The 14,908-nt window shown below is 39.8% G+C and overlaps 1 protein-coding gene across 1 annotated transcript in view; it reads right to left on the bottom strand.

The window, feature by feature from the left end:
* LOC125481589 (protein furry homolog-like) overlaps positions 1-14,256 on the bottom strand; it is a gene marked incomplete at its 3' end in the record, with an annotated part of 16,791 nt that extends 2,535 nt beyond the window's left edge. Inside the window, exons 1-3 of the mRNA XM_048593356.1 lie at positions 14,195-14,256; positions 8,120-8,259; positions 2,863-2,959 (exon numbers count right to left, since the gene is read on the bottom strand). Coding sequence (XP_048449313.1) covers positions 2,863-2,959; positions 8,120-8,247 — 225 coding nt within the window. The remainder of the gene's footprint in view (positions 1-2,862; positions 2,960-8,119; positions 8,260-14,194) is intronic.
* Between the last annotated feature and the right edge of the window lie 652 nt (positions 14,257-14,908).

Genomic DNA, 14,908 nt, shown 5'->3' with positions numbered 1-14,908 from the left:
CAAAAAAGAATCCCCCTCGTCCTCACGTACCACCCCACCAACCTCCGGATCCAACGCATCATCCTCCGACACTTCCGCCATCTGCAATCCGACCCCACCACCAAAGACATCTTTCCCTCCCCACCTTTATCTGCTTTCCGGAGGGACAACTCTCTCCGTGACTCCCTTGTCCGCTCCACACTCCCCTCCAGCTCCACCACACCCGGCACTTTTCCCTGCAACCGCAGGAAGTGCTACACCTGCCCCCATACCTCCTCCCTCATCCCCATCCCAGACCCCAAGAAGACTTTCCACATCAAGCAGATGTTCACCTGCACATCTGCCAATGTGGTATACTGCATCCGCTGTACCCGGTGTGGCTTCCTCTACATCGGGGAAACCAAGCGGAGGCTCGGGGACCGCTTTGCAGAACACCTACACTCGGTTCGCAACAAACAACTGCACCTCCCAGTCGCCAACCATTTCAACTCCCCCTCCCATTCCTCAGACGACATGTCCATCCTGGGCCTCCTGCAGTGCCACAACGATGCCACCCGAAGGTTGCAGGAACAGCAACTCATATTCCGCTTGGGAACCCTGCAGCCCAATGGTATCAATGTGGATTTCACAAGTTTCAAAATCTCCCCTCCCCCCACCGCATCCCAAAACCAGTCCAACTCGTCCCTGCCTCCCTAACCTGTTCTTCCTCCCACCTATCCCCTCCTCCCACCCCAAGCCGCACCTCCATCTCCTACCGACCAACCTCATCCCACCCCCTTGACCTGTCCGTCCTCCCTGGACTGACCTATCCCCTTCCCAACTCCCTACCTACACTCACCTTTCCTGGCCCCATCCCCGCCTCTTCGACCTGTTTGTTTCCTCTCCACCTATCCTCTCCTCTATCCCTCTTCTATCCGCCTCCCACTCTCTCCCTATTTATTTCAAAACCCCCTTCCCCTCCCCCTTTTCTGATGAAGGGTCTAGGCCCGAAACGTCAGCCTCTCTGCTCCTATGATGCTGCTTGGCCTGCTGTGTTCATCCAGCCCTGCACCTTGTTGTCTCGGATTCTCCAGCATCTGCAGTTCCTACTATCTCTGTATTGGAACAGTTTGGTTGGAAGTATGGCTAGTTCTTTTTTATTTGTTCATGGCATTTGGACATTGTTGACTAGGTCAGGATTTATTGATCAGCCTTAATTAACCTGGAGGTGGTTGTTATGACTTTAGAACCACCGCAATGCTTGGGGTATAGAAAGATTCAAAATGTTGCTAGGTGGGGAGTTCCAAGATCTTGAGCCAGTGGCAACAAAGGAATGGCAATATTTTTCCAAGTCAGGAGCTTACAGTTGGTGGTATTCCCAAGTATCACCATCACCTTATCAAAGCCAATTCGAGACGAGAAATAAATGTTCACCAAGCCAGCAAGATTCTCATCCCCTGAATGAGTTTTTGAATAGTTACAATGGTATACAACTTGGAGGGAAATTTGCAAGTATTAATGTTCTCAAGATCTGCTGCCCTTAACCTCCTAATGGGCAAATTCTCCTTCATCAGCTCTGCTGGTTATATCCTCAAAGAATTCTAGCAAATTGCCAAACATGATTTCACTTTCACGAAAACATATTGACCCTGTCTGATTGTGTTAAGCTTTTCTAAATATCCTCTTATGTCTTCCTTAATAATGGATTCTAGCATTTTCCCAACAAAAGATGTTAGCTAACTGGTCTATAGCGATCTGCTTTCTGTATCCCTTGCTTCTTGAACAGGGATGTCTCATGAGCAGCATTCTCACCACTGAACCAGTACTGCTCAATACTCTTGATGAAAATGGAGGATTAAGGATATGCTTGGCCATGTGATTACAACAGGCGAAAACAATTTCACTGTTGTGGTACATCATACTTCCTAGATGCCCAGTTTGAAGCTGCTAGATCTACTCTTAATTTATCCTACCAGGAATGTTGGCAAGGTTATCCAGCTAAACGTTTAAAAGCACAAATGTAAATGAGTTGGAGAAGAGTTTATTTCAAGGTGGACAACAAAGGAATTGGAGTCAGAAAGCAACATGGGCATGTGGAAGATGCAACTAAGTGATTAAATATTTTTATATTAGTCGTTCATGGGATCTGTATTTCTTTGATAAGACCAGCATTTAGTTCCTTTCCTCATGTTCCTGTAAGGTGACAATGGTGTTCTGAGGTAGTTTAACCGAAGGGCAATCACACCTTGGGCAAGAGGAGATATTGAGAAGGAGAGTCCTTTGGGGTAACCTCAGGCGATGTAGAAATGCCAAATTAATTTCAGTCAAATTAATCTTTTGCGTCTGTAACTTTCTACCTTTCGGGTATGCTGGAGCTCTTAAGTTGCTAGTTTTGAAACACTTCAAGATCAGAGTACCAGAAGCTAAGCATTTGCGAGATGATATGATCTGACTAAGTAAACGAGATGATAATAAAATTAGATTCAGTGAAGACAAAATAATGAAAATAATTACGGAACAATACAAATTCAGAACATACAATAGTAAGCTGATGAAACATGAAACAAGTTGCTACTAACGGTTCATTATTCAAACTGCATCTTAATCCTTTGAACTCTATGGCAGTGGAAGCTTTAAGAAACATGTATTTAAATTATGTGACTATTCATGACTAATATTTATTTGAATACCGTCTTCCATACCCAGTGGCACATGAAGTAAGTTACTTTGTCCACTACTTTTGTACACAGCAGATTGTGCTCTGAACTATTTCCATGTCTAGGACTCTCTTTACATGGACATTTGATTAGCTTGAGTGACCTGGAGTGAGGTGATGGCAAGAACAAGAATACTTAATAGTCCATCTTAAATATCAGCTGAGAATGCAAAACAAAGCTAGCTTACCTGTTTTAAAACTTCTATTAAAACTAAACAGAAAATGAAATCTATAGCTAAATCTCTTCGCTCAAGCAGATAATCTCTATCACGATGTTGTTCATCCCTGAAAAAGAGAACAAATTGGTAACAATTTATCATTTTTCACGATCTAGCTTTATGGAACTGGAAAGAAACACTGCACTTAGCATTTCTCATGATTGTGCGCACAAAATTAACAAATCAATTTAAATTTAATCTCAATAATTATGGGAAAATAAAATGCAGTTAGTAACAAGTGTAACAGAAATGCTTTGATATTTTGGTAGACACGCCCTAAGGTCAGCAGCAAGCGTGCACATTCCCCTTCCCAGCCTGGCTTCCCTCTGTGCCTATCCCTTTGGAAAAAAAATACAGCCCATAAATAGCACTTTCAAAACCCCACTTATTTATTTTTCATTCTACATCATTGCCTCCATCTTTGACCACATTCTCCCTAAAGAAACCATTATTTTGCCTCATTCTGGCCATTCCAGCAGCACAGCCACCAATTTGTCCATTCCATTAGCATGGTTCAAATTCAGCAGGTAATAGGGAAGGCAAATGAAATGATGGCCTTTATTTCAAAGGGACCGGAGTATAAAAATAGAGAGGCTTTGTTAAAACTATACAAGGTACAAGTCAGACCACAACTGGAATACTGTGAACAACTTTGGGACCCTTATCTAATGAAAGGTATACTGGCATTGTAGGCAGTCCAGAGAAGGTTCACTTGGCTGATACCAGATATGGACGCACTGTGTTATGACGAGAGGTTGAGTAGATTGAACATGTACTCTTTGTAATCAAGAAGAATAAGACAGTGACCTTGTGGAAAAAAAAAATTCTTCAGGAGCTTGACAGTGTTGATGCAGAAAGGTTGTTTCCCCTTGTGAGAGTGCCCCGAATAGAACTGGGAGTGGTACATTTAAGACAGAGATAAGGATGAAATTCTTCTCTCATATGGTAGAAAATTTGTGGAATTCTTTACCACAAAGGGTGGTAGAGGCTGGATCATTAAGTATATTCAAAGCTGAGAGACAAGGTTTTTAATCAATAAAGGAAATAAAGGGTTATGGGAGAAATGCAGTCTTGTATAGTTTTAGCAAGACCTCCCTATTTTTATGCTTCATTCCCTTTAAAATAAAGGCCAACATTCTATTTGCATTTTCCATTACCAGACCTTGTATGCAAAAAGAACAAAATCAAAATTCACTTTACTCAAGGTGCATGTTTATGCACCTTGTAGTAATGAAGTGAGATAGTTGTTCTGTCAAGTCTCTAGTTAGTTGAGTGCCAAACACCATATGGTTTGGAGCAGAAAACAATAAATGCAGAAATAAACTGACAGCCTTGAGAGTTTGTCTACACTGAACAACTAGCAATAGTCTGACTCTAATTCTCATCCTATGCCTCCTAATCATAGAATCCCCAACTAGCAGGAATAGTTTATCTTCATGTGGCATGCTATGTGATCTGGTTGTCACGAGGGTGTTAGAACCCTTCCTCATTTTTGAGTCTTTTGTCAATATAATTTTTGGTTTGGAGCTGTGGACTGTGAGCTGAGAGCTACAACTCACCTTTGGACTGTGAGCAGCTGCTAGTTTTTTGCTTTTTAAAACAAAACAGAACAACAAACTAATATTTGCTTGTCAGGCCAGGCAATTGCAGGTCAATTCTTGCTCAAAGAATGCTCCAGATGTTTCAGTTCTGGAGAAGCATTATGCTCCAACAGCTAAAGTTAACAGGGGCTTCACAGGGAGACAACTAATGTAAGAGAGAGAGAAACCAAACCTTGAACTGGTTTTTGAACTGCATTATCAGTAGGGACTGTGCCTGTGAAAGCTACAGGATGGAGGTTTGATTGCTCTCTGGTTATCAATACCAATTTATTGAAAGTTTGGAGAATAGAACCTCAGGTATAAGCGAATATTCCTCAGATTATCAGAAGCAAATTGCATGCATTGGTGTCAACAGAAACCAAGCAAGACACAATCCCAGAGATAGTAGGAACTGCAGATGCTGGAGAATCTGAGATAACAAGGTGTAGAGCTGGATGAACACAGCAGGCCAAGCAGCATCAGAGGAGCAGGAAGGCTGACGTTTCAGGCCTAGACCCTTCTTCAGAAAATCCCATGTGCCTGTGATGTTACGAATGGAGGATTCGGAAATGGCCAGTTACATCTCTTTTTTTTATACAGTCACATAACACAGAAATAGACCTCTCTGTTCAACCAGTCCATGCCAAACATAATCCTAAACTAAACTAGTCCCACCTGCCTGCTCATGGCCCATATCCCTCCAAACCTTTCTTCTTCATGTACTTTCAAGAAGCCCCTCAACAAATACATGAATAGGCAGGGAATAGAGGGATCCTGTAAAAGACAGTTTTAGTATGGAAGGGCAAAATGTGCTGGCGCAGGCTGGGAGGGCCAAAGTTACTGTGCTGTATTGTTCTTTGTTCTACTTACTGAAGTGTCTTTTTAGCATTGTAACTGTGCCTGTATCCATCAGTTTCTCAGGAGGTTGATTCCACATGTGAAACAATTTGCCTCTCATGTCCTTTTTTTAAAAACTCTCTCCTCTCACCTTAAAATTGTGTCCCCTAGTCTTAAATCCCCCATCCTAGGGAAAAGGCACCTACCATTAACATTATCTACACCTTTCATGATTTCATAAGCCTCTATAAAAGATCGCATCTCAGCCTATGTTCCACTTAAAAAAGTCCATACTATCCAGCCTTTCTTTATAACTCAAACTTTCTGTACCCAGTAACATCCTGGTAATTTTCTTCTGAACCCTCTCTAGTTTAATAATATTCTTTCTATAACAGGGCAACCAGAAGCGGATACAGTACTCCAGAAGAGATCTCACCAGTGTCCTGTACAACCCCAACATGACATCCCAACTCCTATAACTTAAAGTCTGAACAATGAAGACAAGTGTGCTAAACGCCTTCTTAACCACCTTGTCTACGGTGATGCAATCTTCAAAGGATTATGAATCTGAATCCTTAGGTCCCTCTGTTCAACAACACCACCCAAGACCCTACCATTAGTTGTACAAGTCTTACCCCTGTTTGTTGTACCAAAATGCAATATCGCATATTTATCTAAATTGAACTCCATCTGCCATTTTTTAGGCCATTGACCCATTTGATTAAGATCCCTTTGCAATCTTAGAAAACCTCCTTTACTGTCAACTATGCCACCAATTTTGGTGTCATCCTCAAACTTACTAACCATGTGTTCTATGTTCTCATCTAAATCATTTACATAAATGACAAACAACAGAGGACCCAGAACCAATCCCTATGGAAAAGTGCCAATGACAGGCCTCCAGTCTGTAAAGCAACCTTCTACCACCACTCTCTGTCCCTTGCCATTGAGCCAATTATGTCTCCATTAGCAAGCTCATCCTGAATCCCATGTGACCTAACTTTACTAATTAGTCTACCATGTGGAATCTTGTCAAAGGCTTTACTAAAGTCCAAATAAACAATTTCTACTGCTCTGTCCTCAATCTTTTTGGTACCCTTAAATGTGTCTGTTTGTCAGTCTTTCAGACAGTGGGAGGCTGAAATCAATGAAGGTTGCATTAAATCATACAGCTGAATTAGATTACCTTGTAGTTTAACCTGGCCCTGCCAAGCCTACTGCATTAATAATAAATTATTAACTGTTTTGTTTAAGCTATAAACTTGGTGTCTGGTATTGGTCATTCACAAAGTATGTTGGGGTTGTACAGGACACTGGTTAGACCTCTTCTGGAGTACTGTATCCACTTCTGGTTGCCCTGTTATAGAAAGAATATTATTAAACTAGAGAGGGTTCAGAAGAAAATTACCAGGATGTTACTGGGTACAGAAGGTTTGAGTTATAAACTATGGTGCTGGTTATTCAAGGAGTCTGGTAAGGAAACATTAGGGTGAATTTTGGAGGTCACTGAATGTTTTAATTGCAAATACAGGGATAGGGAGGATGATTTGATTTAGCTGTCTGTCTCCATGGCATAAGAAGGCAAAAACTCAAACAGAAACCTAATTAATTCAAGTGACAGTTCTCACACTTTTAAACAATCGCTGAAAGGGGAAGCTGCATTTTGGAATTGGGAAAGAGATAGTGGCTCTGCTGGCAAAGCAGAAGAATGTGTCCTGTAAATAACCAGGCAGAATGCATTAGAGGGTTGGTTTTCTATTTGAAGGGATTGGAATAGAACTGCCAAGACTTTTGGAGATTGACACAACAAAGAGTCAAAGTGGACCTTATTGGTGAAAATCAGATCAGGAGTGGAATGACCTGTGGCATTCCTTACCACAGAAGGTTATTGAGATGTGTCATTACGTATGTTCAAGGCTAAGATTAAATATATTTTTAAATAGTAAGGGAGGGGAAAAGGCAGGAAAGTGGATTTAAGGATTATCAGATCTGCCATGATCTGATTGAATGTCGGAGAAGACTTGATAGGCTGAGCAGTTTACTTTGCACCTGTTTTATGGTCTTATCAATTTTTGAAGAATACTAGAAGTTTTGATTTAGCATTTAGGGAGAAGTGAATGCTGAGAGCTGGAAGTTGCGATAGATTTGTTATTGATTAGTCAACAAGTGGACTCTGATTGGTAGAAAATGTACTAGTTATTCATTGTTGACAGTTAATTTGTTCAAATTTTATACAAGGCAGATTGACCCTGATTAGTCCAGACATTGAACCATACATAATGAACCAAAGAATGGCTGTCCATCTTTTGTTGAGTTGAAACAGGTACAGTATGCATACACGTTCTTTCTGTCCACAAAGAATAGGGTCCTGTGTAGCTACCAGTACATGCAATTGATCCACACTGACAATCTTAAATTGGTTATCAGCGTAACACTTCACACATTCAGGATCATTCAGAAAATATTATCCGATCACAGAATCACATCAAATATTGGACACAGTGTTGAGAGTTTTACAAGCCCAGATTTAAATTGGTTATGTGAGCACCTTGCTTGTTGCAAACAGCTGAAGGGATAGGTGTTTACTACAATCCACCAATTTTTGGGATGTATGACCTACAAGCCTAGTATCATACCAGCACTGACTCATTTGAGAGATAAACAGAACATCCTTCTGGCTCAACAATAGCATCCTGTTAGTGCAGAATACCAGTTGTGTTCCTACTGCATTGTAGATACTTAGACAAGCTTCACTGTGAACAATTTTAAAAATGTTTTCTAGTTATTGAAAAGTAAGAAAATTAAGTTACCCCTTTGATTTTGTACTTGACCGTGGCCTATATTCATAGGATTCATCTTCTGTTCCATTCTGCCGTCTGTACCAGTCAAACAAGGTGCGAAGTAGAGAGGGAAGGCAGTGTTCTGCTACTGAGCTCATCGAGCTAATCACCTGAAAAACACAAAACAGCACATAAATAAACCAACTCTCAACGTGTAAAGTACCCAAATGCTTCTTCAGATGATAAAGAAAAATGCTTTACTTCAACCCAGCAAACCTTGCCACAAACCCATCACTGTTGCTTGCCTTGAAAGGCAATTTAACTTGTGTCACCAGTACTTTTTTTAAAAATGCCATTATAATGAATACTGAGGCTGGTACCCAGAAATTTTCACACCGTCCATGCTCCCTTATGTATTAATATAAAAATGTATTAACATAATAAAATCCAACTGGTTCATGGATGTCCTTTAGGAAAGGAAAGCTGCAGTCCTTTTCCAATCAGGCATGTATGAGATTCTAGTCCAATCCCAGCACTGTGACTGTAAACTGTCTTCCAAGGTGGTTTACCAAACCTTGAATTTGTTAGGGATAGGAAAACAGATATCTCAATTCAGCAATAAATCTCTCTGAAGTGTCAATGTCAACTACTTTCAGTGTACAGTAAGAAGAAAAGCTATAGGAGAAGAATTAGGCCATTTGGCCCATCAAGTCTACTCCACCATTTGATCATGGCTGATACGTTTCTCAACCTCATTCTCCTGCCTACTCCCAGTGCAGTACGATTACCGATTATATACCAACCTAAGAAGTGACATTTGTATGCTGAGAATGAATAAAATAAATACATGAATGATTTTGGAAAATAAGTCTTCTGCGGTATATATGGACACTAAATCTGCTTTAAGGTACACAGGGGTCAGTGCTGGATCCCCAACATTTTATAATTTATATCAATGATTTAGGTGGACAGTTTCAAAAGCATGTCATCTACAAATTTAATTTCCAGTTTGTTGTGAAGTAAATATAAGGATGAGTTAAGTGAATGGGCAAAAAGTCTGGCATTTTTAAAAAAAGATGGTGTGTAATGTAGAAAAAAGTGAAGATGTTCACTTTGGCAGGGAGAATAAAAAGGCCGAGTATTATTAATGGTGAACAACTCCAGAATTCCCAGGTACAGAAAGAGTTAAGTGCTCAAATGCACGAGTCATAAAAAAGTTATTATACACGTGCAGCAAGTGATTAATGTGGTTAATGGAATGCTATCCTTTATTATTAAAAGAGCAATTGAACAGAAAAGTAAGGATATTTTGCTTCAAATACACAAGGCATTGGTGAGACCACATTTCAAAAACTCTGCTGTTTTGCTGTCCTTATTTAAGGCAGGACACAAATGTTTTGGCAGCAGGTCAGAGGAGGTTTAGTAGATCATACCTGGAATGAACGGGTTGTATTATGAGGATAAATTGGACAGGCTAGGCTGGTTTTCATTAAACAATTCACCCCTTGTGATAACTCTAAAGTTTATAAGATCCTGAATGAGCTTGACAAAGCGGACATGGAAAGGATATTTCCTCTTGTGGGTCACTCCAGAACTAGGTAACACTGTTTCAAAATTAAGGATAGCCATTTTAGGACAAAGGTGAGAAGAATTTCTTCTCTGAGGTTTGTACAACTCTGGAACTCTTTGCCTCAGAAGGCAATGGAGGTGGGGTAACTATTTTTTAAGGCAGAGGCAAATAAGTTCTTGTTAAGCAAGGGAATCAAGTGGAATTCATAATACAAGCAGTTCAGGTATGATCTTATTGAACAGCAGAGCAGGCTTGGACGGCCTTCTGTTCCAAATTCATCTCTTTGTACATCAATCAAACAGGTTAGGCTAATGTGTATAGGTGCCAGGTTTTTTCTTTGTCCAGACTATTTTTTTTAAAAAATCAAACTTAAATCTTCAAATCCCAAAGGATGCTCATTCTGTCAAATAGAGCAGGCCTCTTGATGAGGAGTGTTGTTACACAATCATTAGTAACACAAATCAAAAGGTGAGTAACTTCAAGTGGATGCAGTTAAAGAGAGCAAAAAAGTATTACAAATCGATGTATAATTCACAGTCCTCTCATAGACTATGTTCTGCTAATCTAACCATCAACATTTTACAGATATATTTGTCAAGAGTTCAAATATTAATCTGCATTGTAAGCAAAGACGGGCTTAACTTCACATTCCTCCATTTGACAACGTTTTCTGTGCATTGTGCCATTAGGGATTGCAAACACAACAGATGCTAACAATTCTAGCTATTTTGAAGATTCTCTGCCTGAATGAGGGAAATACAGAGAGAGAAAGAGCATCTTTAACAAGTTCTTTAACAAGAAATGTGGTGGTGCTCTGCACTCAGTTGCTTTTGTAAATGCATAAACTTGAATCCAGATGGTTCAAATCCCTCAACTGATATAAATTGATATTTAAAGTCACACATAAAAACACCTTCAAAGCTTGGTTCCAACTACACTTCAGTCAGAAAAAAAATCTTTGAAGTAAAAGGAGGTAGAAACTTATCATATTTACCAATCAATGCAATTTTTTTTTTACTTAGTTTGATTAGCAACTCTGGATTTCAATGTATGCAGTTCTGGTGAACAGTCACCGGATTGGAAACATTAACTCTGCTTTCTTCACATAGATGCTGCCAAACTTGCTAAGTTTCACCAGAAATTTCTGTTTTTATTTCAGATGTCCAGCATCCACAGTTTTTGATTTATTACAACATAGGGAGAATTATTTGCATTTATCTCCGAAACGCTACAGTTGTATTTTGAAAGTTGGTAAATCTTACCCATCAAAACAACTTGCTAGCTGGTGCTTTCACTCCTCTGTGATCACATTCATTATCTTTGAGATTGATCATTGACTCAACTTCCAGTTTCCAAACCCTGGTCATAGCCACCTCCTGCCTTAATCTTCAACCTAGTCCTGACCACCTAGAAGTTCTTTGTACTTTTATAATCAACACTAAGTCTGGCAGCAATCCTCACACTTGGCCTTGAATCGATTTTTAGCACAGAGAATTTATTTCAAAGTGCTTAGTTATTGTCAAGCTCTTTGAGAAAACCTGTAGTCGGGAAATGCATGCAAATGCAACCTCTTACTTTCTGAAGATTTTTCAATCACTGGGAAAACTACATTTAAGATAATAATTCAGCCTTATTTTGATTTGTTCAGGTTTGCTAAGTCACCGCTCAGTGAATAATTTTAAAAACCCCTCTTCTACCAATCCAATTTGATCATAGAATCATGGAAGCAGGCCATTTAGCCCATCGAGTCCACACTAACCCTCCAAAGAGCAACATTTCCACCCCAAGACAACCCCCACCCCCTCCACCCTCATTACTCAGCTCTTGACCTCATTACAGCCTGGTCTAAACATGAACAATACAGCTAAATTCCAAATACAAGAGTGACTGCCCTAGACAAAGAAGCATCAAACCAAATGCAACACAGATTCCCAGTAAGATTTCAATGGAATCAGTGGAAAACTCTCCACTGGTTGGAGTCATACTTAGCCTAAAGATACCTCTGGTTTTTCAAGCAAATTAACTCCACTCCAGAATACTGCTGTCAGAGTTCCATGGGATAATGTACCAATGCCAATCACCTTCAGCAGCTTTCTCAATGGCCTTCTTCCAATCCAAGATCAGAATGAGAATGTGTCCTAATGACTAATGTTCCATGCCATATGCAACTCTACAGATACTGAAGCAGTACAAACCCATGGGCCGCAACTACTGGACAGCATTCATGCTGGGACTGATAGTGGCAAGTATCACTCACAACCACACAGTTGCCAAGAAATGACCATCACCACCAAGAGACTATCGAACCCATCTCATCTTGACATTTGATAGCATTACCATCACTGGATCACCTACCAACAACACCTTATGGATTACTATTGACCAGAAACTGAACTGGATCAATCATTTGGAACAAGTAACCTACCTTCTAGCTCTCCAAAGCAAGCCTCTCAATGATCTACAAAATATGTCAGGAGTGTGATGGCACTGCACCTAACCAAACATGTTCAAACAACACTCAAAATGCTTGACACCATATCAGAAAGTAGGTTACTTGAGCGACACATCATCAAAAAATGTTATCATCGAGTCCTTCAATCAGTGAGGCAGAGCTGCAGTGTGTATCTTCCACAAGATGCACTACAACAAAATGCCAGGGCTCCTTTAACATCACCTTTCAAATCAACAACCTCTACACCAATACTTAAGTGCAAAATAAGTTAAAAGCAGAAAAGTTAAAAATGCACCAACATTACTCAGTCCCAGTGTATGCATGTCCTACGCTCTTCCAAATATTCCATGGCTTTGCCAACCGCATCTAACTTCAACGTTTTTTTCAAATGTTTCCTCCAACCCAACTAATGTGTTACCATGTGTAATATTAACATGTTATAAATTGCTCTTAAAGACAATGATTACAATTGTAGCTGAATAGCAGATCACCAGACTGTTTTCAATGCAGTAAGTTCATCACTAATGAAAGAAAAATTCTCGAGATATGACTATTACTGACTAGATCACATTTCTCGGCCATTGCGAGTTGTATGATTGTGATGTGGGCCTTTTGCTTGAACTACTGCATTTCTTGAAACATTACACTCAGTGTGAATTATGTGTACGGTTTTAGGCGTGCACATTGGAGAAAGTGCATAAGACGTTTACAAGAATGGTTCCAGGAATGAAATCTTCAGTAATTAAGGGAGAGTGACGTAGTTTGGACTGTTATTCTCGGATAGAAAGGCTAAGAGGAGATTTGATAAAAGTCTTGAGGAGGGTTGGCTTAGTTGTCAAGGAAACAACAATGGTAGTTGAATGGATTATCTTCATCTTAACAACAATGTCCAAGAGCTCCTCAGAACTGTTAGAACCAAACATGGAAAATGTAATAGAGAGATTTAAAGAGATGGTTGCAGTGCTAAAGAGAGTCTGGGGCTTAGGTTTTGCTTACCAGAGTGAGGCTGAAGCAGTGGGTGGTTTTGGTAGAAAAGAGTGGCCCAATATTATGGCCTTGTGTTTCCTGCAGATGTGCTAAGAGAAAGAACGGATAATATCAACATTGTTGAGCTTGTCTGCTTCATAATAACAGGATTCATGATGCATCAAATGCTTGATCATGGTGTAATAAGAATTCAAGGATGAGTTTCAACAACAGCTTCTTGTCTGAGGCAGTTATATATTATTTAAATATAATCTAGTCCTAGAAATTACATCTGTTAATATTCTGTGTGTAATACCTTTTATCTTTGTCAATTTCTTTCAGTTAGCTACTTTATACTGTCAAGCTTTTAAATATTTCATGCCAATAATACAATTTCCCAAATCCTTTGTGTTGAAAGCTTTCAAATTTGCTTAAACAAATAAAACAGTGCTAAGATCAACACTCGGTTTACAACTAAAAATTTCCATCAGGATGGCTGCAGATCAGATCTTTTCTGCACTGAGTTAATAACTCCGAGTTGAATCATAAAAAAAATGGCTTCAGCATTTCTGGAATATGGAGGAATGGAAGACCAAGTCAGTCAAAGCTCCTGTTTCTGACCATCTCAGTGACTTCATACATATGATCATAAAAGGCCAACAGATGTTTTCCATCCAATGATAACTACCACATGATATCAGAATAAGTTACAACACAAAACCAAGTCTGGGAGAAAGACACGCAAAACAAAACAGCACATTTAAATTCAAATTCCTATTTAAACACATAAGTGCACAAAGACCCCAGTACATGCTGACACGCTCCCTTTCCACTCCATGTTAGTTATTGGAGCAATATACAGATATTACAGCTACACTTCCTATGTATTACACCGACAAGTGCATTATTTTCGTGAAAGTTAATAAACTACTATAACTGCAGCTTGAATACCAATTGGATTTAAAAGAGAAAAAATTTGGACAGTAATGTAAGTATCAGAATTAATTGCAAAAGTACCTTTGCATATATAATCATACATAATAAACAGTAACAAAATGTTGGCTCTGACAGCATGAATATTCTTATGTCATAAAATGTAATACACCAATTTTCTTACCTGATCAAACTGTAAATCTTCACCTCTTTGCAATGACCTGGACAATGGTTTCTCCTAAAATGTAAATAATTAGAAAAAGAAAATTGTGACCAACAACATCATTCAAATAGTATAAATAATTCTTCATCAATAGTACCTGAAATGGTTGAGGATAAACTACAAAACTGGAGTCAATCACTGCAGATGACTGGAATCTGTACTGAAAATAAAAAATGCTGCAGATCACAGTGGGTCAGGCAGAATCCATGGTGAGAAAGCAAGCTAACGTTTCAAGTCCAGATGACTCTTCTTCTGAGCTGATGTGAAATGTGGAGGGGGCAGCATTTATGCAATCGTTTGTTGGGGGTGGTGGTGAAGTGAGGCAGGTGGAATGAACAAAGAACAAAGAAAATTACAGCACAGGAACAGGCCCTTTGGCCCTCCAAGCCTGCGCCGATCCAGATCCTCTATCTAAACCTGTCACCTATTTTCCAAGGATCTGTATCCCACTGCTCCCTGCCCATTCACGTATCTGTCTAGATACATCTTAAATGACGCTATCGTGCCCGCCTCTACCACCTCCGCTGGCAATGCGTTCCAGGCACCCACCACCCTCTGCATAAAGAACTTCCCATGCATATCTCCCTTAAACTTTTGCCCTCTCACCTTGAAATCGTGACCCCTAGTTATTGAGTACCCCACACTGGGAAAAAGCTTCTTGCTATCCACCCTGTC

The sequence above is a fragment of the Rhincodon typus genome, unplaced genomic scaffold (assembly GCF_021869965.1).
Source record: "Rhincodon typus isolate 14 unplaced genomic scaffold, sRhiTyp1.1 hic_rhity00002703, whole genome shotgun sequence".
Lineage (NCBI taxonomy): Eukaryota > Metazoa > Chordata > Chondrichthyes > Orectolobiformes > Rhincodontidae > Rhincodon > Rhincodon typus.
This window is presented reverse-complemented; position numbering and strand designations above follow the sequence as displayed.